A 25,209-nucleotide genomic window follows, 5' to 3' on the forward strand; every position below is an offset into this window, starting at 1 on the left:
GTACACCCTGAATAGTGCTTCAGAGTTTACAAAGTACTTTGCACACATGATCTCCTTTGAGCCTCATAGCAGACCTGTGAGACAGATACATTAGGTATTATTATTACTGTTTTACAAGTGAAGAAACTGAGGCTCTGAGAGGAAATCTACTGGAAGACATCTGGCTAGTATGAAAGGTAGATTTCAGATTTAGAGCTTCCTGGCTCCTGTTCTAGCACCATGCCAGGGGCCTTTGACTGAACTATAAGCACCCTGACAAGGACTGATCTGCAGATTGTATCTAGGAAACAGTGCTCTCTGTGCAATGGTAATTGAGCCAGATAAGAATTGAACCTGTGACCTTGGTTTCAGTGGCTCTGTGTTTAATCTGCTTAGCTAATTGGTCCAGTCAAACCCACACCAATTAAATGGGCATTTCCCATATATTTCGATTGTGATTATTGGTATTTTTTGTGTGCATCTTTATGTAAAAGGAGGAGGACCAGAGATGGGTGACTACATGGAAACTCTAAAGGATGAAGAGGATGCCCTTTGGGAAAATGTGGAGTGCAACCGCCATATGCTAAGCCGGTACATCAATCCAGCCAAGCTGACCCCTTACCTGCGCCAGTGTAAGGTCATCGATGAACAGGATGAAGATGAAGTGCTCAGTGCTCCCATGTTGCCTTCCAAGATCAACCGATCAGGTAAACTTCTTTCCCAAATATCACAGGGATTGGGGAGGGTGTGAAGAATCAAGTTGCATTAGGTGATAACTGCAGCTATTAGTTGTTTTTCCCAAAATGAGATTAGGGTATACCAGGGATCTTCCAATGTGGTTTTTCTTGATATGAGAAAATCCTACCAAAAAAAGAGAATCACAGGTAAGTTTGGAGTGGGAGAATATATTAGAGGATAGAATTAGGATTATGGAAAATGAAGTGAAGGAAAACCCAAGTATGAAATTTTAAAGAATGTGCCAGCTCTCAGTTGGCATCTGTGGGAGAGGAAATTTGGGAACTAGTTATAGATTATTTTATTCAGTTTATGGAACACCTGGTCTTCTTCTTCCAGAAAAGCTGCCTTACGCATGATAACCAGAAAGCCTCTCCCTGATAAGAATGTGGTAAGAGATAGCTAGTCTATAGCCCAAGTTATGAGCTACCATATTCAGTAGAGGGAAGCCAAATAGAAGAAAGTAAGAAAGACCCAGAAAAAAAAATTAAGACCAGTTTTTTTACTCCATTTAGTGCTAATTTCAAGTCCCTTGACCATACAATTAGCTAATTTAAGATCTGAAAAATCTCTTAGTACTCTCCTTTAATAACTTATAGGTATTCTATATTTTTCCTCCCATTTCCCCCAAAATAAACCCTGATCCCACAAAACACTGAAGCTATTTAGAGGTTGAGATTATGCTATCCAACTTCCTCCCAAGATCCTCATTGACTGGCATGCAAGTGATGTCAAGGAGGGAAAAAAGACCAACTAAAGAAAGCAGGTTTTACTCTATTGGTCCACAGTCCTGCCTTTATTATGTAACTGTTTGCAGGGACAAAAAAGAGGCCCTCATTTTGTGCAGTGTTCTGGCCAGCGTAAAACCTCCCTGTCTCCCTACATTTAAATTTTTCTTAGAAAAACTAAACACCGTGATAGCCATGCAAAATATATGCATGCATACATGCTTATCTTCTGTATACGTAGTACCCCTCATCCAATACACTTACCATTTTTCCTATCCTGTCTCAGAGAGTAAGCCATACCATAGTACTCTTGATCAATAGGACTCTTTGATCCCAACTTCCTTCTTCTGGTACCTGCAACTTAGAGGGAAGTCACAGTGGTTATGCCCCTTTCCAGACATCTAGGACCTCTTGCTCTCTTCTCTTGAGTAACTTTTGAGGCCAATTCTATGGGGTTTGTAATAAAAATTCGAGGTAGTAAAATTTTCCAGCACAGTTTTCCTGTGTGAAGAGGGAGCTTCTTGATTGGGTGCAGAACTTTGAGTCAGGGAGATCTAAATTCAAGTCTCACCTCAAACATTTTCTAGCTATGTTACTCCAGACAAGTGACTGAGCTTCTTACAGTCTTAGTTTCTTCATCTGCAAAAGTAGATGGGACCTAATTCAGAGTTATTTAGAAGATAAATTGAAATAACAAATGTAAAATGCTTTGCAAATTTCCAAGCACTGTGTTAATATTAGCATTGATGAAGAATTGAGGGTATTGGAGCCAGATAAGGATAGATCGAAATGTTTGATGATATCTTCAAATATCTTCATAACCCTCTCTCCCTTGCCAGTCTTCTTACACCTTTCTTCCTGCCACATATTCTTTGATATGTTGACACTAGCCTCCCCCAACAAGATACTCCATCTCTCAATTCTGGGCATTTTCTCTGGTGTCTTCCATGCTAGGAACATTCTCCCTCCTCATCTCTCCTGGCACCCCTGAATTCCTTCATTTTCAAATAAAATCCCATTCTCCTTCCCTCAATTAATTTATTTACCATTTTCCCTGTATATCACTTATACATATGGGTTTGCCTTTTGTCTCTCCCTTTAGATTGGCCATTCCTTGAGGGCAAGAATTCTCTTTTGCCTCTTTTTCTTTCCCATCTTTTAGCACAGTACCTGGCAAAGATTGGGCACTTAATACAAGTTTATTGACTGACTGTCTAATTATTGAATGTGATCTCATTGCTTCTGTGTCTCCTGACATCATATTATTTGTCCTAGGCCGACTTTTGGACATTCTTCATACCAAAGGAGAAAGAGGATACGTGGTCTTCCTGGAGAGCCTGGAGTTTTATTATCCAGAACTCTATAAGCTGGTGACAGGGAAGGAGCCCACCCGAAGGTTTTCTACTATTGTTGGTGAGTGGCATTCAGCTGGGTGGGTGAAGGCAAATATGTGGTTGTGTAGAGAGGAATGGTGATTCCAATGTCATGTATTTATCTGCAAAGCTGTGAATGTCTGACAGGTTTACAAAGGGAATAATGGAATATGGAGAATCACGAAGGAGCAGTTCAGCTCAGGGTGAGGAACCCCAACCCTGTTAGCTATTTATTTGTGCTTATTGGTAGAAATCAGATGCAGAAAGGAGAAAGAAACTAAGAAATCAAAACAAAACTATAATGAAATAGGATGTCCATGGAACATTAATTGCTACAAGGTATCTGCGCCAACAGCATGGCACAGAAAAGAATGCTACACTTGTCATCAAGAGACAAAAAACTAATTCTCTATGTGACCTTGGAGAAATCACTTAGCTCTTTGGGCCTCGTTTTTCTCATATGGAAAATGAGGTTATATTAGAAGACTTATAAGATTCCTTTGGGCTCTCAAATTCTAAGATTCTTTAATATATTATAAAGATATTTTATCAATTACATGTAATAACAAATTTCCACATCAGTTTTCCAGAGTTATGTGACTCAAATTGTCTCTCTCCCTCCCTTTCCTCCCATCTCCCAGAGATGGCAAGCAATTCAATTTGGGTTATACATGTATTATCATACAAAACATATTTCCATATTGTTTATTTTTGTAAGAGAATACTCATATAAAACCAAAACCCCAAAGTAAAATCCCAAATAAACTAAAGTGAAAAATCATATGCTTTGATCTGCATTCTGACTCCATCAATTCTTTCTTTGGAGGTGAATAGCATTCTTTGTCATAAGTCCCTTAGAACTGTCCTGGATCACTGTATTGCTGAGAGTAACAAAGTCTATCACAGTTGATCATTCCACAATATTGCTGTTACTATGTACAGTATTTTCCTGGATCTGCTCATTTCACTTAGCATCAGTTCATGTAGGTCTTTCCAGCTCTTTCTGAAGTCATATTGTTCATCATTTCTTATAGCACAATAGTATTCCATCACCAACATGTCCCACAATTTGTTCAGCCATTCCCCAATTGATGGACATTCCTTCAGTTTCCAATTTTTTGCCACCACAAAAAAAGAGCACCTATAAATATTTTTGGACAAGTAGGTCCTTTCCTTGCCCTTTTAAAGAATCTCTTTGGGATATATTCCTGTATCAAAGTGCATGCACAGTTTTATAGGCCTTTAGGCATTGTTCCAAATTGCCCTCCAGAATGGTTGGATCAGTTCACAACTCCACCAACAATGCATTAGTGGCCGAATTTTATCACATCTCCTCCAACATTTATTACTTTCTTTTACTATCAAAGTAGCCAATCTGATAGGTATGAGTTGGTACCTCAGAATTGTTTTAATTTGCTTTTCTCTATCAAAAGTGATTTTTGAACATTTTTTCATATGATTATTGATAGCTTTGATTTCTTCATCTAAAACTGCCTATTCATATCCTTTGACCATTTGTCAATTGGAGAATGATTTACATTTTTATAAATTTGACTTAGTTCTTTATATATTTGAGAAATGTGACCTAGTTCTTTATATATTTGAGAAATATATTATATTTATCAGAGAGAAATTTGTTATTAAAAATTTCCCAGTTTGTTGTTTCCCTTCTAACCTTGGTTACATTGGTTTTGTTTGTACAAAAACTTTTTATTTAATCTAGTTAAAATTATTCATTTTGCATCTGGCAATGCTCTCTGTCTCTTGTTTGGACATAAATTCTTCCCTTCTCCATAGATCTGACATGTAAACTCTTCTATGTTCCCCTAATTTACTTTTAGTATCCTCTTTTATTTCTAAATCATATACCCATTTTGACCTAAAGGTGTGAGATATTGATCTAGACCTAGTTTCTGCCGTACTATTTTCCAGTTTTCCCAGCAGATATTGTCAAACAATGAGTTCTTATCCCAAAAGCTAGGATCTTTGGATTTATCAAATACCAGATTGCTAAAGTCATTTACCCTATCTATTCTATTGATCCACCATTCTATTTCTTAGCCAGTACCAGACTTTTGATGATTACTGCTTTATAGTACAGTTTGAGATTAGGTACTGCTAGAGCACCATCCTTGACATTTTTTTCATTAAATCCCTTGATATTCTTGATCTTTTGTTCTTCCAGATAAATTCTGTTATTATTTTTTCTAGTTCTATAAAATAGTTTTTTGGAAGTTTGATTGATATGGCATTGAATAAGTAGATTAATTTAGGTAGACATGTCATTTTTTATTATATTATCTCAGCCTACTTGTAAACAATTAATGTTTTTCCAATTGTTTAGATCTAACTTGATTTGTGTGGAAAGTATTTGTAATTGCGTTCATATAATTCCTGTGTTTGTCTTGGAAATATATGCCCAAGTACTTTATATTGTCTAGTTATTTTCAATGGAATTTCTCTTTCTATATCTTGCTGCTGGATTTTATTGGTAATAAGATTCTTTAATCTAGAAGGTAGAATAGGAGTTTGATTCACCCTCTCTTATCCCTGAGGCCAAGTCCTGTGGTGATAGTGATTCACCCTCCTCTATGAGAGAGAGAGAGAGAGAGAGAGAGAGAGAGAGAGAGAGAGAGACAGAGAGAGACAGAGAGAGAGACAGAGAGACAGAGAGAGAGACAGAGAGACAGAGAGACAGAGAGACAGAGAGACAGAGAGAGAGAGAGAGAGAGACAGAGAGAGACAGAGAGAGACAGAGAGAGACAGAGAGACAGAGAGAGACAGAGACAGAGAGAGAGACACGGACAGAGAGAGACAGAGACAGAGAGAGACAGAGACAGAGAGGGAAAGAGAGAGAGAAACAGAGAGACAGAGAATCAGAGAGAGAGACAGAGAGACAGAGAGACAGAGACATAGAAGAGAGATAGAAACAGAGACAGAGAGAAAAATGGGTAAAAGACAAAATGATTGAAGAAACAAAGCCTCAGTCTTCCAAGCATACAGATTTAAGAAGCAATGCATGCCAGTTGACTAATAATTTGTGACCAGACTTCCTCAACTTAGGTTTAGACCTGGGATACAGGGGAAGAGATTTTTATACATTAAAAATAGTTAATCAAGGGGTAGCTAGGGGGCTCAGTGATTGATAGCCAAGCCTATCAATCAAACAATGGGAGGTCCTGGGTTCAGATCTGATCTCAGATACTTCTCAGCTGTGTGACTCTGGGTATAACTAGCCCTTACTGCTCATCTGCTCTGGAACCAATACTTAATACTTAGTACTGATTCCAAGATGGAAGGTAAAGGTTTAAAAAACAATGAAGAAATTAATCAAATAAGGCCAATTATTTTAAAAAACAATTAAGGAGGATATGAAATTATGTAATTTGGTTTCTAATCAGATGAAAGATGAAGGACCTTCAAAATAGGGAGAGGGAGAACAAGTAAGGGTAATTCTCTGAAATCAAAAAAAGAAGTGTCCTACTCCCCCAAGTGTCTGTATTCAATCTAAGGAACATAGAAATCACAACTGATTGGCCAGTATAGGACCAGTTTTAAGATAAGATATATGTGTATTTTCATATTTTTAATTATGTGAAAATTCTTTGCCTCATTAATCTTTGAATCTGACCAAGTTTCTAGTCAATCTAACCTATGTCCTTAGTTAAGGGTCTCTAAACAGTAAATAAAGGTGATTTAGTTTCCCAGCCATTCAGGCTTAGGATCAAACTATACAATAAAGTTTTCTCACAATTCCCATAAATTTGAATAAAGTTTTCTTACAAGAAAAAAATGGACTGTACCCATAGTTGAATAGAAAGTAAATTAGTTTCAGAATTGAGTCACAATTTGGAGTCAATATAGTTCACTATATTCCTACTACCCGATGCTGTGGTTAATCCCCTCACTAGATAAACAAACAAATGGACAGAAAGACAGATGGACAGACAGAAAGAAAAAGAAAGAAGGAAGAAAGAAAGAAAGAAAGNAAGAAAGAAAGAAAGAAAGAAAGAAAGAAAGAAAGAAAGAAAGAAAGAAAGAAAGAAAGAAAGAAAGAAAGAAAGAAAGAAAGAAAGAAAGAAAGAAAGAAAGAAAGAAAGAAAGAAAGAAAGAAAGAAAGAAAGAAAGAAAGAAAGAAAGAAAGAAAGAAAGAAAGAAAGAAAGAAAGAAAGAAAGAAAGAAAGAAAGAAAGAAAGAAAGAAAGAAAGAAAGAAAGAAAGAAAGAAAGAAAGAAAGAAAGAAAGAAAGAAAGAAAGAAAGAAAGAAAGAAAGAAAGAAAGAAAGAAAGAAAGAAAGAAAGAAAGAAAGAAAGAAAGAAAGAAAGAAAGAAAGAAAGAAAGAAAGAAAGAAAGAAAGAAAGAAAGAAAGAAAGAAAGAAAGAAAGAAAGGAAGGAAGGAAGGAAGAAAGAAAGAAAGAAAGAAAGAAAGAAAGAAAGAAAGAAAGAAAGAAAGAAAGAAAGAAAGAAAGAAAGAAAGAAAGAAAGAAGAAAGGGAGGGAGGGAGGAAGGAAGGAAGAAGGAAGGAAGGAAGGAAGGAAGAAACGAAGGAAATTCTCTGCTATTCTCCATATTCCATCTCCATATTCCATCTCCCTGGGCCTTGGAAAATGACATAGTATCTATCTTCTTTTCTCTAGTGGAGGAAGGCCATGAAGGCCTCACCCACTTTCTAATGAATGAAGTCATCAAGCTGCAACAACAAATGAAAGCCAAGGATGTGCAACGCTGTGAGCTCCTTGCCAAGTCCCGCCAGTTGGAAGATGAAAAGAAACAGCTGACTCTGACCCAAATGGAGCTGATGACTTTCCAGGAGAGGTACCAAAAGATGAAGGAGGAGAGAGACAACTACAATGATGAGCTGATCAAAGTGAAGGATGACAATTACAACTTGGCAATGCGTTATGCCCAGCTGAGCGAGGAAAAGAACATGGCGGTGATGAGGAGCCGGGACCTCCAGTTAGAGGTGAAATTCACTTGGGACTGGGTTTAGGTTAAGAGCACAGATACAAGGATAGGAGCCAGCAGCTACTTTACATTCAGTTTGATGAGATAAGGAAACTTTACTGTGGGAGACAGTTTAGTTGAATGGAAAGAGGTTGTCTTTAGAGTCAAAAGACCTTGGTTCAAATTTAACTCTACTACTTACTCTCTGTGTCATCTTACAGAAGTTATTTTCTTCTCTGGGTCTGAGTTTTCTTTCTTCCAACCCTAAATCCATCTATCTATGTGTTGGATGCCTACATCAGGGCTCATGGTAGGTATAGCCTTGTGTAGATATGTATTACCAAGATGGAGAATATATTTTATAGTGCCATAGAAAGAGCACTAGTTCTAGAAACAAAGAACATGGATTCAAATCTCACTTCTGCCACTTAATACTTTAGTGTGATCTTAGACAAATTAATTCACCTTTGTGGGCCTCAGTTTCCTTATCTGAAAAAAAGCAGAGATGACTCCTAATGTTCCTTTCAGCTCTAGATCAGTGATCTAATGATCTATAACCCTGTGACCCTATGAATGGAGAATGAGAAAGGAATAGAAACTTTTTTTCTGGGGTGAAAAAGAAGAGTTTTATTTTGATCCTGGAAAAGCATTCTATGTAATTGCCACATGATCTAGTCAGGTTCTATACTTAACCTGTTCTGTGCCTAGTTATTTCTATTTGTCACTCCTCTTAGAGTATGAGCTCCCCAAAGGCAGAAATTGTTTTCATTTTTTCTTTTGTTTTTAATCACTAATTCTTAGCACAGTGCTAGCCATGTTTGTTGACTGCCTGACTACCTGACTATACATTATATTTTCCTGGGTGCAGATTGACAAGAAGAGAGAATAGAGTAGAATCTGGTTATATGAATTGTGTCCTATAAAGAGCCCTGCAAAAAGTATTAGCGTCCTGTTCTTGATGTCACAATATTGATCAAGAATGCTCCAATGTCCAGGTCATTTGGACCTGCTTAATTGGAAAGGTTGAAAATACAAGCTTATTTGGTAAGAGGATTCTAAATCCCATGGAGAGAATGAAGGGGCTGTGTGAGAACAAGATTAACACAGGTAGTTGACTTGCAGGCAGGTTGTACAGAAGGATCTGGATGCCAATGCTTTATGTATCTCGCATGATTTCTTGGCCTCTTCATTTTTTCCCTGATTTCTTGGGGGTGTCCCAGATTGACCAACTGAAGCACCGGTTAAACAAGATGGAGGAGGAATGCAAGCTGGAGAGGAATCAATCGCTCAAACTTAAGAACGATATAGAGAATCGGCCCAAAAAGGAGCAGGTTCTAGAATTGGAGAGGGAGAATGAGATGCTGAAAACGAAAATTCAGGAGTTACAATCAATTATTCAGGTGAGTGTGCTTGATGTTAATTTTCCAAGTAAAACCAGTACAAGATATTATAGAAATTATATTGAGAAAACAAACTTGTCCTTCAGGGACTGAACGAGTTCAGATTTTACATGTGTGTGACAATGTGTGCATGTATCTCTGTTATTATGAGTAAACTCATGCAAACATGCATATATGCATATGTCCTTAAATGTAAAAATATACACAATGAATATATAGATACGGGCATATTCTATCTACATATGTTGGATGTTCTATTATGCAGTTTCAAACTACTAAAGCTAAGTATGCATGTATGAATATGTATGTAGATAAATAGACAGTGGGTTTGTTTATTATAACCACATCAGATCCCCAACATTAGTCAGCAAATCAATTTTCAAAAATAAAGCTTAATCCTGGCACCAACAGAATGACTGGCTCGATTTCAACTGCCATGAAAATCCGAAAGATATGGCCTGTGAGTCTTTTGAAAGAGGAGTGGTGATCGATAAGGACCAATTTTTGTTTAGTAAAAACAAGTCATGCCAAACTAACTTCATTTCCTTTTTTGAGATGCTAGATCTGAAAAATGCTGGATTTCAGCAAGACGTTTGACCAAGTATTTCATTATAATTTCAAGGACAAAATGGGGAAGGGAAAGCTTAGATGATTTGTCTGGTTGAATAAGGATTGAGTTTGGGCTATGACTTTATTGGTACAGGAACCTCTCTCTAGCACCTCCTGCTGAATGTATAGTCCTAGAATGTTTTTAAACATTTATTAGTATTTGTATTTTAGAAAAGTTAACATGGTTACATGATTTATGCTCTTACTTTTCCCTTCACTCCCCGACCACCCCCCCCCGGCCCATATCCACTGGTTTTAACATGTGTCATTAATCAAGACCTATTTCCAAATTGTTGATAGTTGCATTGGTGTGGTACTTTCGATCCCCTATCATGTCCTCATCAACCCATGTATTCAAGCAGTTGATTTTCTTCTGTGTTTCCTCTCCTGCAGTTCTTCCTCTGAATGTGGGTAGCATCTTTACCATAAATCCCTCAGAACTCTCCTGTGTCATTGCATTGCTGCTAGTACAGAAGTCTATTACATTCGATTTTACCACAGTATATCAGTCTCTGTGTACAATGTTCTTCTGGCTCTGCTCCTTTCACTCTGCATCAATTCCTGGAGGTCTTTCCAATTCACATGGAATTCCTCCAGTTTATTATTCCTTTTAGCACAATAGTATTCCATCACCAGCATATACCACACTTTGTTCAGCCATTCCCCAATTGAAGGGCATGACCTCATTTTCCAGTTTTTTGCCACCACAAAAAGCGCAGCTATAAATATTTTCATGCAAGTCTGTTTATCTATGATCTCTTTGGGGTACAAACCCAACATTGGTATGGCTGGATCAAAGGGCAGGCATTCTTTTATAACCCTTTGAGCATGATTCCAAATTGCCATCCAGAATGGTTGGATCAGTTCACAATTCCACCAGCAATGCATTAATGTTCCAATTTGGCCACATATAGTCCTAGAATATTGCCAGGGTAACTTGGCCAGCCAATTGTCACATGGGCATTAGGTGTCAGATCATCTTGTGAGCCCAGGTTTTCCTGGTTTTGAGGACCACTGTGTGTCCACTACGCCATGCTGCCTCTTATGGGAGAATAACCATCCACAAAAATGTTTTGACTATTGCATTGGTGTCAACCCAAGAAGTTTCTAATACCTTGTCATTAGGCTCTGTCTTTGGCCTAGACCCATTCAACATTTTAATAACTTGGACTAAAAGTATCACAGTTATAGATGACACAAAACTGAAAGGGATAGCCAATATATCAACATTATCTTGATAGGCTTAAGTACTAGGTCAAAACCAGCAGTAAAATGGAACATTCTTTAAGGAAAAAAAAAACCTTTACTTTCTGTCTTAGAATCAAGTATTTGTCCCAAGGCCAAAGAACTTACTGTTAGGCAATGGGAGTCAAGTGACTTACCCAGAGAGACACAGCTGGGAAGTATCTAGAGGCAGATTTGAACCCAGAACCTCCTATCTCTAGGCTTGGCTCTCTAGCCACTGAGCTGCCTACCTACTCTTTGGAAGTTTCTTTTTTTTAACCCTTTACCTTCTATCTTAGATTTAATACTAGATATTGATTCCAAGGCAGAAAAGGAGTAAGGGGGACAGTTGGGTGGCTCAGTGGATTGAGAGCCAGGACTAGAGACTGGAGGTCCTAAGCTCAAATCTGACCTCAGACACTTCCCAGCTGTGTGACCCTGGGCAAGTCACTTGACCCCCATTGCCTACCCTTACAACTCTTCTGCCTTGGAGCCAATACATAGTATTGATTCCAAGATGGAAGGTCAAGGTTTTAATGAAAAAATAAAAAAATAAAAAAGGGAGTAAGGTCTAGGCAATGGGGGTTAAGTGACTTGCTGAAGGTCACATAGCTAGGAAATCTCTGAGGCCATATTTGAACCCAGGACCTCTTGTCTCTGGGCCGTACTTTCTATCCACTGAGCCACTTAGCTGCCCCCTGTGAGTTTTTTGATGGTAGATAACTTTCATTATTCTCCAACACCTAGCCCAGTGATTTGAACACAATTGATACTTAAAGTGTTTGCTGATATGAACTAAATTTCAAGATGAAATTAAATAAGGATAAATGTAAAACCCTAACCCTGTATCCCAAAATTGCAGCAGAAATATAAAAATTGGCAAGGTAGTGGAGGGGCAGATTACCTCACTTAATAGTCATGTCAAAAAAAAAAAACTTAAGGGTATCAATATGAGTCACTGGAACGATATAACCATTGGGGAAACTAGGTAGCCCAGTGGATAAAGTATCTGGCCTGAACCTGGGAAGACATCTTCATGAATTTAAATCTGGCCTCAGACACTTTCTAGCTGTGTGATCCTGGTCAAGTCATTTAGCCCTGTTTGCCTCAACTTCCTCATCTGTAAAATGAGCTGGAGAAAGAAATGGCAAGCCACTCCATTATCTTTGCCATAGAAAACCCTCCAATGGGATCATGAAGAGTAAGACACTCCTGAATACAACTCAACAACACAAGAAAGACTCTAAGTTACAAATAAATTCCCAACTCGCTTTGCTGGAGAGTTCTCTCTCTCTCTCTCTCTCTCTCTCTCTCTCTCTCTCTCTCTCTCTCTCTCTCTCTCTCTCTCTCCCCTCCCCCCCCCATTGAAGCAATCATGGGTTTTACACACACTCAGAATGCTCAGAAAACTACAAACAGTAATCCTAATGAATTCTACATTGGTAAGACCACATTTGGAATATTATTCAATCAATCAGTCAACAAGCATTTATTAGTTGCTTACAATGTGTCGGGCACTATGTTAAACATTATGGATACACAAAAAAGGCAAACAACAGCCCTCCCTCAAGGATTTTCCATTCTAATGGGGGGGACCACATGTAACTAGCTAGGTACATACAAGATAAATACAGAGTAAATAGAAGATAATCTGATAGGGGAAGGTACTAGTAGCTTGGAGGACCAGGAAAGGTCTCTTGTAGAAACTGGGATTTGAGCTGTCTTAAGGGAAGCCAAAGAACTATTCTATTCAGTTCCATAACTCATTTTAAGAGAGGCATTTACAAATCCTACTCGGCTCTTAAGTGTATGAAAGGGTGACTCGGTGCAGTGGATAAGGAACTCTTCCTGAGTTCAAATCTGGTCTCAGACACTTTCTAGCTGGGTGACCCTGGACAAGTCACTTTATTCCCATTGCCTAGCCTTTACTGTTCTTCTGCCTTGCAACCAACACACAGTATTGATTCTAAGATGGAAGGTAAGTTTAAAAAACAAAAAAGATTCTTTCGAGCTCTAAGATCTTATGATTCTATGATATTGGTAGGAGTATGAGTTCTAAAACAAAAAAATTCATCCCCCTAAACTATCCATAAGACAAAGGGGGTGGGGTGGGTGGAGATGGGTTTTGTCCTGCTTTCTCCTCAGCTCTTTCACCCAAGATTGACTCCCCACTGTTATAATTTCTTCCTCCTGGCAGAAGATGAATCCTGGGTTAAAACAGGGCAGATTAATTGATATTTCAGATGTAAAGTCTGGAAGGCAGATCGGCTTTCTCATTGTTGTTGCCTACAGAATGTTTCAAGAAGCTGCAACTGCTTCTGTCAGCTCTTGATAAGAGCCTGTGCAGAACAATGGGAGTCAAGATATTCCTGAGAAGAGGTGGGTTTGATTCGCCTTTCCAGGTGATAAACTTCTTAAGTGATAAGCTTCTTAGGGATCCCAGGAGACTTCTCCTCCTTCCTCACTTTCCCCATTACAAACCAGGCTGTCTTTATGCCTGTCATTTGTTCTTGTTCTTACTTCCTTCCTGTTCCATCTCACTTACCCCACCTACAGCTTTAAAACCTTTTTTTCTTTTTTTTTCCCAGGCTGGAAAACGCAGCCTGCCAGACTCAGACAAAGCTATTTTGGATATCCTGGAACACGACCGGAAAGAGGCTCTGGAAGACAGACAAGAGTTGGTCAACAAGATTTATAACCTGCAGGAAGAGATGCGTCAGGCTGAAGAGCTAAGAGACAAGGTGGGAACCAGAGATGGAGGGAACCAGCTATGGAAGGGACAAGAGCCACACCTTCCCCAGGGGTTCTTCAAGCTTCATTGCAGTTGGGCCCCCTTTGGGCTGCCCATTCCTCTAGGAGATGTGATATCAGGCAGAGTATACTTTCCTTTGGTTGGTCCAATATTTGTTTGGTACCTGACTCTGTCCCTTGCCTGAGATGAGGATAATTCCTGCAATTCTGTTTGCTTTAGCTAAATAGGTCAAACTGTTGTAATGCAAAAAGGGAGGCTTTGGATTCAGAGGGCCTTGGTTAAATTCCCAGCAATTCTATTTTTTTCCTGGGTTCAAATCTTGACTCTGGCTTTTTTTTTAAATTTAGAATTACTATTTTTATATATAACATAATATAATATATAACATAACAATAGCAATATATATGATTTGTTATAAATATATAACAAATTATAATAAATATTCTTATCCAAGAGAAACAAATCCTCACATTAGCTATGTCCAGAAATCTATGCCTCATTTGTTTTTTCCCTTTCCTTTCCATCTATCCCCTTCCCCCAAGAAGGCAGGTAGTATGATATAAATTATACACGTATAATACATATTTCCCTGTTCATCATGTTGTGACAAAAGAGACATATTACTTACACTAGAGAAAAATTCACTGAGGAAATAAAGTGAAGAATGGTATGTCTCAATCTGCATTTGGACTCCATCTGTTCCTTCTATGGCACTGGACAACCTTTTTCATCCTAAGTCTTTCGGAATTGTCCTGGATCCTTGCCTTGTTGATAATAGTTAAGTCATTCACAGTCAATCATCTTACATTATTGTTGTTATTGTGTACAACTTTCTCCTCTCTGTGTGGCCTTAAGCAAATCACTTAATCTCTTTAGGCCTCAGTTTCCTTCTTTATAAAATGAAAGGGTTGAAATAGATGCCCTCTAAGGATTCTTCTAATTTGTGACTCCATGATCCTGTGCCATGTACAGTCTGTGTGATTGCTATCTGATATACAATAGGATCTGAATTTACCACTCTGGGCTTCACTTTCCTCATCTGTAAAATGACAGGGTTCAACTAGACGTCTTGTAACATCACTTCCAGCTCAAAATCTATGAATCTCTGAACTATAGCATCTTATTAATAACGACTGAACCAAGAGCAATGAACTCTACCACTTTTTTTTTCTCTTAAAATTGATACAAGCATTAGTTCCAAGGTAGAAGAGTGATAAGGGCTAGGCAACTCGGGCTAAGTGACTTTCCCAGGGTCACACAGTTAGGAAGTTTCTGAGGCCATATTGAACCCTGGACCTCCTATCTTCAGGCCTGGCTCTCTATCCACTGAGCCACCACACTGCCCCAATTCTATTACTCTTAGAGGGAGAAAAACAAGGAAAATCTTGTCAGGCATGACCTATTGATTGTTTGATGAATATGTTGATTTCCCATGTCCTTCTTATAGTACCTGGAAGAGAAAGAAGACCTGGAATTAAAGTGCTCAACCCTGGGGAAAGACTGTGATATGTACAAACACCGCATGAATACCGTGATGATCCAACTGGAGGAAGTTGAGAAAGAGCGAGACCAGGTACCTGAGGCAGCGACACTCCCAGAGAATGGGGATAGCTGACAACATAGAATTCCATTTCTGTGAGGGGTTGGAGAGACTGACCTTAGAATTATGTGCAATCAGACCAGAGGAGCCATCACCCTCATTGGATGGATCATTTGTTCCCATCATGGACTGTGGACTCAAACTCAACTTGTGCAGTGTTCCTAGATAAATGGGAGATCATTGTAAATCTCTTTCACTTCTTTCTTTACCCAAGTTATATTTTCTACTCAGGAAACTTTCTGAATTGGCTTCCACCTGGATTTTGCAGTCTACTAGATTAACATCTTGAGAGCTCAGATTTAAGGGTGGGGAAAACTAGAGGGAAAGATGAAGATCTTAAGTTAGTAGAGAAGAGAAAGTTATAATTATAGCTAAAACAAGTAAAGAATGATGGCAAAGGGTATCTGGACCAGGATAACTGGTCATAACACCAGCTATAATCATGATTTCCAGCCAATGAGAAAAAGAGGTCCTTCTGACTGGAGGTCAGGGCATTTGGGGATTTGGGATTTGATTGGTTTGATGTTGTGTGGCTGACCCAGGTGGCCATATTTCCTTGTCCATGGTAGGCATTCCATTCTCGTGATGAAGCACAGACACAATATTCCCAGTGTTTGATTGAGAAGGACAAGTACAGAAAGCAGATCCGAGAGTTGGAGGAGAAAAATGATGAACTGAGGATTGAGATGGTCCGGAAGGAAGCCTGCATTGTGAACTTAGAGAGCAAAGTACGACGCCTTTCCAAAGACAGCAATGGCCTTGACCAGGTAGGATGGAGCCCTTGACCTTCCCTCCATTCTCCAGTCTGAGAAGCCACAACACTACATTAATATGAGGCAATTAATAGCTGATTATAAGGGATAGGTAGCATGGAGAGAGCACTGGACTTAGAAGACCTATATTCAAATCATGACTCATATACTTATTTAGACTTGTTACTTCAGTGAATTGCCTAGTGTTTTTTTTTTCCTGTAAGATAAGGATAATAGATTTGCCTTGCTTACCTTTCAGGTGTATTTTGAGAAAAGTGCTTTGCAAACTTTAAACTACATCATAACAATAACAGTATTTTTTTAAGTTATTTTATTTTACTAATTACATGTAATAACAATTTTCCATATACGTTTTCTGAAGTGATAGGATCAAAATTGTTTCCCTCCCATCTTCTTTCCCCAATCCCAGAACTGAAAAGCAATTAAATCTGGGTTATGCATGTGTTATCCTGCAAAACATATTTATATTTCCATATTGTTCATCTTTGTAAGAGAATTATCCTATACAACCAAAACCCAAAATAAATACCCAAATAAATGAAAGTTTTAAAAGTATGTCTTATCTGCATTTCAACTCCAACAGTTCTTTTTCTGGAGGTGGATTGCATTCTTTGTCATTAGTCATTCAGAATTGTCCCAGATCATTGTATTGCTGAGAGGAGCTAAGTCCTTCACAGTTGATCATTTCCCAGTATTGCTGTTAGTGTGTACAATGTTCTGGTTCTGCTTATTTCACTCTACATCAGTTCATGTAGGTCTTTCCAGCTCTTTCTGAAATCTTTTTAACAGTATTCATAGCAAATATAAAAGTCAGTATTGAAATTGAACCATCATCCTCTAAGTCTGGTCCTCAAACTTTTTTGGTCTCAACGCTCATAAAAATTATCAAGGGTCTCTCAAAAGGCTTTTATGTGAGTTGTAGCTATTCAGTATTAGATATCTAAATAACAGTATTTTTATATTAAACTCCCTGAAATGATTTTTGAGGTCCTGGGATCACATTTTGATTACTTCTGCTCTAGGACCTACCTTCCTTAAAATCAAAGGTTCAACTTTTCTCCATCCTAAATAATCCTGTCTAATCTTATCTGCAAAATGGCAGGGATTGAACCAGATGACTTTCCATTTCCCCTACAGCTCTAAATCTATGATCGTATAATCTTTTTTTTTAAAACCCTTACCTTCTGTCTAAGAATCAATATTGTGTATTGGTTCCACAGCAGAAGAGTGGTGAGGACTAGGCAATGGAGGTTAAGTGACTTGCCCAGGGTCACACAGCTAGGAAGAGTCTCAGGCCAGTTTTGAACCCTGGACCTCCCATCTCTGATTATTTATCCACTAAGCCACCTAGTTTCCCATTATGATCTTATAATTTTATGTTCTCTAGGTATATATCAGCAATAGAAGCACAATTGGTAAAGTCATTCATTAGGATCCTGTTTACACTTCCATCATCAAGGCCAATTATTGTTTTAATAACTTCACTGAAGCCATTAGTGCCTGGGTAAATGATAATGTGTTTGTATTTCCAGGGGGTGGTCTCCATTTGGTGGTTTATTTCACAGCAAGGACCCAGGCTTTCAGCAACTAACATTTATAAGGAAAGCAGAAAGTCTTACTTAAAGGGAACAAGTGATTGCCTTTCTTAAGACCAGTATAAACAAAACCCTGATTCATTAATTTGCTAATTCTTCTTCCCTGCAGTGTTAGCCCTTTGGTCCTTAGCTCTTAACATACATAAAAGGGCAGCTCTGCTATATTCTCTAAATCTTTAATCATCTCTGCTCTCTTCTGAAGCTTTTCCAAGATTTCCATGTCCCTCTCTAGTGGGGGAGCCCACAGCTGAGCACAAGACATAGTAAAAGCCCAACTACTGCTGACTATAACAGGAGGGACTCGTGAGTCTCCTGCTGTACTTGGATCGTCCAATATTCTGTTTGCCTCTTTTCAAATTGTGTGCTGTTTGCAGCATGATTGAGTAACTAGGAGAGTCAGTGGGTCAGAGCACTGGAGCTGGTGTCAGAAAGATCCAAGTTCAAATCCAGTCTCAGATATTTACTAGCTCTGTGACCCTGGGCAAGTTACTTATCCTTTATACATATACACAGCTAGGTTCCAGTGAAGGCAAATAGTGAATACCATGAAGAGGTTACAAGTATTCAACTATGCACTTTTTAAAGTTATCATGAATAGGAGGCAACTAGGTGGCTCAGTGGATAGAGAGCCAGACCTAGAGAAGGGAGATCCTGGATTCAAATCTGACCCCAAACACTTCCTAGCTATGTGACCCTGGGTAAGTCACTCAACCCCCATTTCCTAGCCCTTACCGCTCTTCTGTCTTGGAACCAATTCACAGTATTGATTCTAAGACAGAAGAATCTATATTATGTATTGGTTCCAAAGAGTATTTTTTAAAGAACAGTTTAATACAATTTAAATTAAAAGTTATAATGTGTAAAATAGGTTAATTGACCACAGCATATAAATATATAAAAATTATATATGTATATATCACTTATGTATAAATTATAGCTAGACATATGTATCCATATACACAGTAGCCTCAAAGTCTTAGGTTCCACTTAATAATAACAAATAATAAATAAATAGTTGAGTAATGAATGAATGAAACAAATAACAAATAATGAATTCCATGAAATGATCACATATATTTGAAATTATATAGTTTGAAGTTATAGTTATATAAAATATGGTCATTGGTTCCAACCCAATGAAAGTCTGCAGTACAAATTCAAACAATGCCACCATTTCATAGGACCTATTATTCTCACTAATTGGGACCTAGATGTATATATAGATATAGATATTTCATGTATATGTATATATTTTTATGTGTGTGTATGTGTGTATGCATAGGGTGTCTAAAAGTCTTGGTGCAGTTTTAAGCTTATTAAAGTTTAAAATTATTTAAAAATAATTAAAATTTTAAATTTAAGCTTATTAAAGCTTTAGATTACACCAAGAATTTTGGAGTATTGTGTGTGTGTGTCCCCCATTCACACACACACACACACACACACACACACACATATATACCAGCTGCTCTGCAACTTAGGCTTAGAAAGTTGCTGGAAGGGCTAAGAACTTAAGTGGCTTGCCCAGGTCATGATGCCAGTGTGGGTCAGAGACAGAATTATGCATAAGGTCTCACTGACTTAAAAGTTATCCTTCTCCAAACTAAACCCTCTGCACATAAAGGGCACAGGAGGAGCAGTGGCACATTGGACAGTTCTAGATTTAGATTCAGAGAAACTTGGATCGAATTCTAGCTCAACCACTTCACTAACTGTGTGACGTGACTTTGAGCAACTCAACCTCTCTTATCCTTTTTCCTCATCTGTAAAATAAAGCAGGTTAGACTAGATGGCCTCAAAGATCTTTTCCAATTCTAAATTTATGATCCTATGAATTGTGCAAGAGTGGAGGAAAATTATTTGCAAAAGTAACCAGAAACTAGATTATAAAAGAGGCTTAAATCAAAGACTTTGATTTAAGTTTGGACTCTCTCTTCTATAGATAGTAGGGAGCCACTGAAGATTTTTGAGCAGGAGTATGACATATGACACATGTAAATCAGTCTTTCAGCAGTATGAAGGATGATTGAGAGCACCAGAAAGGAGTGAGATTGGAGGCTGAAGAACCAGTTATCAAACTATTATAAGGGTCTAAAATTGAAGAATAGCAGATCTTAGATGGACCTTTAGGTTTATACAAGTGATGAGTGGCTGTGCCATGGTGGCAAAGAGGGAATTAAAATTTGCAGACAAATAAGAAAGATGTAATGAAAGAAATCTTGATTGAACTTGATGGAATAATCAATACAGGGAAAAGAGAGGAAAAAGGGAAGAATAACTCCAAGATGTAATAACATTAATAATAACAAGAGCATGGGGGCAGCTGGGTGGTTCAGTGGATTGAGGTGCTATTGTCCCCCTTTAACAAATGAGGAAACTGAGGCAAAAAGACGTTTAAGGGACTTTCCTAGGAGGGTCACATGGCTAGGAAGTGTTTGAGACTAGTTGCTAGTACCAATAATGATATGTCATCCACCTCTTTCACTTGTGGTCCATTTCTAGAGTACCTTCACCTACCCTAAATTTATCTCTCTATTTCCAGAGTCTCCCCAGGAATCTGCCTGTAACTATTATCTCTCAGACCTTTGGAGATTCCAGCCCTAAGGCCAATGGTCAGGAGGCAGATGATTCATCAACTTCTGAGGATTCACCAGAGGACAGCAAGTACTTCTTACCCTACCACCCCCCAAAGCGGAGAATGAATTTGAAGGGCATTCAGGTATTTCTTTATGGAGAAACCCAGGATCTGGGCACTAATTTTCTAAACCACTTTGTTCTCCTGATTGAATGGAAGGGAAGGAATGCCACTTCCTTCAGATGTAAACGTTCCCCTTAAAGAGTGTCACTTCTTTTTTTGGTGGGGAGACGAGGATTTGGCCATCACAGACGTGACTGGGTTCAATTCAACCTTATAAATGGAAGCCCCAGACCTACCAGCTTGCTTTTATGCCTCTTAGTCTGTTTCTACTCATCTGTCTTCCTTCATGATTACAGATAATAACAAAATAAAAAATTTCAACTCACCAAAGATCAATTCTTATTTACCCCAGGCAAATTGTTAACAAGAAGGCTGGCTTTGGGGCTTCAGTGGCTATTGACACCATCACATGAGCTTTAGAAGAGTGAGTTGGGGGTCAGGAGGACCTGAGACTGCTCTTTATTATGTTTCCCAAGTGCTTAGTAGCAATCAATGAGCCAACACTTATTGATGAGGAATATGAGCCTATTATTTATCCTTCTTATTGAAATTGTTTCCTTTCATGTCTACAGAATTTCATTCTTGAGAACTTCCTGGGAAATTCTGGACTGAGTTCCCCTGAAGAATTTCAGTCCATAGGATTCTACTTGTAGTGCCTCTGAGCCCCTTGAAATGTGCCTTCCCCAACGCTAGATGCATGCCCAGATTCCCTCTCTTTCTCAGTCATTTAATTCTAGGAGGCAGGGGTCACTCTCCTGCCCCCTTTTAGGTTCCCATCCTTTCCTTGCTTATAATTAGTCCCTATTAGTGAGAATCAAATACACTGCCACTGACAGAAATAAGGAGAGCAAGTGTAAGGAGCCAGATTGGGGGCAAAGACATGTCCAATTCTCTTCTTTGGTCCAGGAGAGAATAAAAAATAAAGTGAAGCCAAGGGACCTTTATATCACATTTACACTGACCGGCTAGCGCTTGTCTATCTAATGCTTGCTGATGGAATGACTATGTCATGATCAACTGACGTGATGTACTCCATTTCTAGATGAAGAAAACCGATGCCAATCAGGGCATGAAAATCTGTAATCTTCACCCCATTTTTGCCAGGCCATCTGGGCATGTGCCTGCAAAGCACAATCCGAGTTAGAGTTCCAACCAGGGAACAGCCTCCTGGCTTGTGTACCCCCATCCCTCCTCACTCCTCCCATAGCCAACATTTCCCTGTGCCATATTCCCTTGTCTACTGGTTCTCACCCTCTTTTTGGAGACATCTGAGTCCTATCCCTCTCCCACCCCTCCACGTCTGAGATCCTGTAGCATCTTCTGCCCAGAGCCATATTGTGCTTCTAGCCTGAATGCGTGGGGGCTGGACTGGGCTGGGCTGGGGGCCGGGGGAAGCTTTCTTGTTTGTATTAGCAGCTGCTGATCTGAGCCCAAGGGAACTCCACTCCACTCTCGTCATTCCTGCTGCAGGAGTCGGGTATCTTGGCACTGGTGCTCCTTGATTCCGGCGACTCTCTCTCTCTCAACTCTGCCTCCGTCTGAGGAGGGTAGTCCAGGCTGCATTTTGACAAAGGACAGAATGGCAGTGGTGGCTTTTTTTCTCTTTCTTTCTTTCTCAGTGACTGTGACATGTGTCTAGAGTCCTGTTCGTTTCTTATCCCGTCCTTTTTCTCCCCCCCCCCATATACCCCTCTTCTCTTTCAGCTGCAAAGAGCTAAATCCCCCGTCAGCATGAAGCGGGCATCAGACTTTCAAGGTTAGTGAGAATACCCAGATCCCTCTTGACTGTCTGTCAATCTGTCTCTTGCAGTCCATCTGTTTCTCCGGATGCAGTAATCAATCCGGCAGGGTAAACCTAGGACATGGCTTGAGAGCCCCCATGTTGGGAGAGGGGGAGCAGGTTTCAGACAATAATTAATGATAATTGTCATCTGAAGTGGGCAGGAGTCCTGACTGATCAAACGTAACATCTGTGGCTCGAGCTCACTCCTCCTATGCCTCCTGGTACGTCTATCTAGGGCCCTTAAATACTCTTGCTGAACTTTGCATTTTTCCTAATGGGTTACTATTTAGAAGACTGCATGACCTTCTTCCTAAAACTTTTCAACCAAGGAAAATCCCCAGAGCTGTGTGAGACTCCAGAGAATATGACCTGAGAGATCTGTAAACACCTGGCTCCCTGAGACATGAAATGCCCTCTTAATACACCTCAATTCATTCATTCATTCATTTATCCGTTCGTGTTGCATCCTTGCAAGAGATGGAAAGGCTGGGTGGGGTCATTTATACTTTACAGATGAGGCAAAAAAGTTAAGGGAGTAAGGGGGATACAACAGAGCTGGAGATAGAGCCTAAGGAAAGCTGACACCCCAGTCGGGTAGTCATAGGATCACAAATGAATGGACACAGAGATTTAAAGCTGGGAGAGACCTTGAAGGCCATCTAGTTCAAACCCCACATTTTTTACAGATGAGGAAATGGGGGATCAGAGAGGCTAATTGATTCATCAGACAGAAAGCAATAGTAAGAAAGTCAGGATTTGAATCCCAATCTCCTGATCCTAGAGCCAATGTACTTTCCTAGTTTTATTTTTCTAAACCTTACTTTTTGTCTTAATAAGAACTCTAAGACAAGATGGCAAGGGTTATGCAAATGGGATTAAGTGACTTGCACTGGGTCATACAACTAGGAGGTGTTTGAGACCAGATTTGAACACAAGACCTCTCATCTCTAGGCTTGACTTTCAATCTATTGTGCCACCTAGTCCTACCTTTCCTATTCTTTTAATTAGATTGGATAATAGTTACTCTCAGGGTTCAGGGTGACTCATGAAACCCTTGATTCAGTCCCTTTAACTGCTGGACCTCTTATCAGATGCCAGGATCTGAACTGTAGATTTTTAGAGCCAGACATTCTAGAATTCACAGTTCTAGACTCCAATTCCCTCTTGGAACTATAAAGAGAATTCTGGCCAGAGCTGTCTGCCCATCCCCCTTCCCTATACCCAGAGCTTCCTCTTCTCAGAGCTGATTTAGAGGAAGATCAGGTAATGATAACCCCTTTTAAGTTTAAACCATGGTACAGTGTTAAGAAGGCAGTTAGAACCCTGAAACATAGATTTAAATCCTGAAACTACTGCTTACTACTTGTGCAAGCTGAGTGAGTAATTCACCTTTTTTGGGACTCTACTCCCCCATCTGTAAAGTAAAGGACTAGATGGGCTCCAAAATCCTTTCCAGCTCTAAAGTTGTAATCTTGTGAGCCTAAAAACTTCCTGCCCTAATTCTATCATGTCCCTAACTGTTCTGTGCTTTTGCCCTGCAGTGCAAAAGGGGACTGAAGAAAATGGTAACAATTCCAGGCTAGGCTAGCTTGCCTCCTAGACTTTTCATTGTCAGGGCCATATTTAACCAAAGGTGGAGTAGGTGGCTACCTATGATGGAGTAAGAGGATATCAGGAAGTAGGAAGCTCACACAAACACAAACAATTCTCTCTCTCTGCCTCTCTTTGTCTCCCTCTAGCTCTCTGTCTCTCTGTTGTTCTCTTTGCCTCTGTCTCTATTTTTTCTCTGCCTCAGTCTTCTCTCTCTGTGTGTCTCTCTCTCTGACTCTCTCTCTCTCTCTCTCTCTCTCTCTCTCTCTCTCTCTCTCTCTTTCTCTTTCTCTGTATCTCTTTCTTTATCTCTATCTCTTTGTCTCTTTCTCCATCTGAGACTGTCTCTATCTCCCTCTTTCTCTTTCTCTATCTCTTTATCTCTTTCTCAGTGTCTCTGCCTCTCTCTCTCCCCACCACCACCTCTCAAAAATTTCCATCCAGTTATACACCTGAAATTTCTCCATTAGCGATTCAGCCTTTTATGTTAGGCATTACCCTCTCTAGGAGCCTCTTATAGTATCATACAGCAACAATATAATAAAAAACATCACAAGGAGTGATAATGCTTTAAGTCATTGTGAACTAGTTATCAGATGCTTTCTTCTTAGGTGAGTCTTGGAGGAACCATAGAGATTTAATAAATCCAACTCCATTTTACAGAGGAAATTGACACTCAGAGACATTAAAGAATTTGCTTAATGCCACACAAAGTGGGGCCTCTGGGTAGTAGTGGTACATTGAGTACCAACAAGATAGGGTAGGGGCACTGAAGAAAGGAATAAAGCATAGAAAGAGAGGTAAGCATTTAATCCTGATAGCAATATTTCTTTAACAATTCCAGGAAGTAGGGTGGAATTTAAATTCTTAAAGTGTTATTAAACCTAGAAACATGAAATTAGTATTCCAAAGAGATCCTGAAATTTCTTATCTGGGGAAGATAATGGTACTTTAATCAAAATTGAGGATCAGTGATTTAAGAATAACAAACATTTGACTTGAAAAAAATTTTAAAGGTGAAGTTGTTGGGTTTTTTTAATATCACATAATAAGGAGCACCTAAGTGAATTAGTGATTGGATAGAGAGGCAGGCATGGCATTGAGAACACCTAGGTTCAAATCTGGCCTCGGACACTTCCTAGCTGTGTGGTCCTGGGAAAGTCACTTCCTCCTATTTGCCTAGCCCTTACCAATCATCTGCCTTGGAACTGATATTTAGTATCAATTATAAGACAGAAAATAAGGTGTTTTTTTTTTCTAATGGGGAAGGGTATGGAAAGCAATAAAGACTGGAAGGGGCAGGGATTTAAGGAAGACTTAATGTATGTAGGGTGTTCTCAGAGCTCAGCTGAACTTTGAAGGAAGTTAGGGATTCCAAGAAATGGAGGTGAGGAAGAAACACATTCCAGGCATGAGAGACATGCTTA

At 39.2% G+C, this 25,209-nt stretch overlaps 1 protein-coding gene across 1 annotated transcript in view; it reads left to right on the forward strand.

The window, feature by feature from the left end:
* The first annotated feature begins 466 nt into the window (after positions 1 to 466).
* Positions 467 to 25,209, forward strand: part of CARD11 (caspase recruitment domain family member 11) — a 65,784-nt gene continuing 41,041 nt past the window's right edge. Inside the window, exons 1-9 of the mRNA XM_044678813.1 lie at positions 467 to 686; positions 2,718 to 2,855; positions 7,452 to 7,777; positions 8,979 to 9,158; positions 13,580 to 13,732; positions 15,191 to 15,316; positions 15,913 to 16,110; positions 20,254 to 20,430; positions 22,114 to 22,169. Of these exons, the coding sequence (XP_044534748.1) occupies positions 488 to 686; positions 2,718 to 2,855; positions 7,452 to 7,777; positions 8,979 to 9,158; positions 13,580 to 13,732; positions 15,191 to 15,316; positions 15,913 to 16,110; positions 20,254 to 20,430; positions 22,114 to 22,169 (1,553 nt within the window). The 5' untranslated portion in view covers positions 467 to 487. The remainder of the gene's footprint in view (positions 687 to 2,717; positions 2,856 to 7,451; positions 7,778 to 8,978; positions 9,159 to 13,579; positions 13,733 to 15,190; positions 15,317 to 15,912; positions 16,111 to 20,253; positions 20,431 to 22,113; positions 22,170 to 25,209) is intronic.

This window comes from Gracilinanus agilis, chromosome 1 (assembly GCF_016433145.1).
Source record: "Gracilinanus agilis isolate LMUSP501 chromosome 1, AgileGrace, whole genome shotgun sequence".
NCBI lineage: Eukaryota > Metazoa > Chordata > Mammalia > Didelphimorphia > Didelphidae > Gracilinanus > Gracilinanus agilis.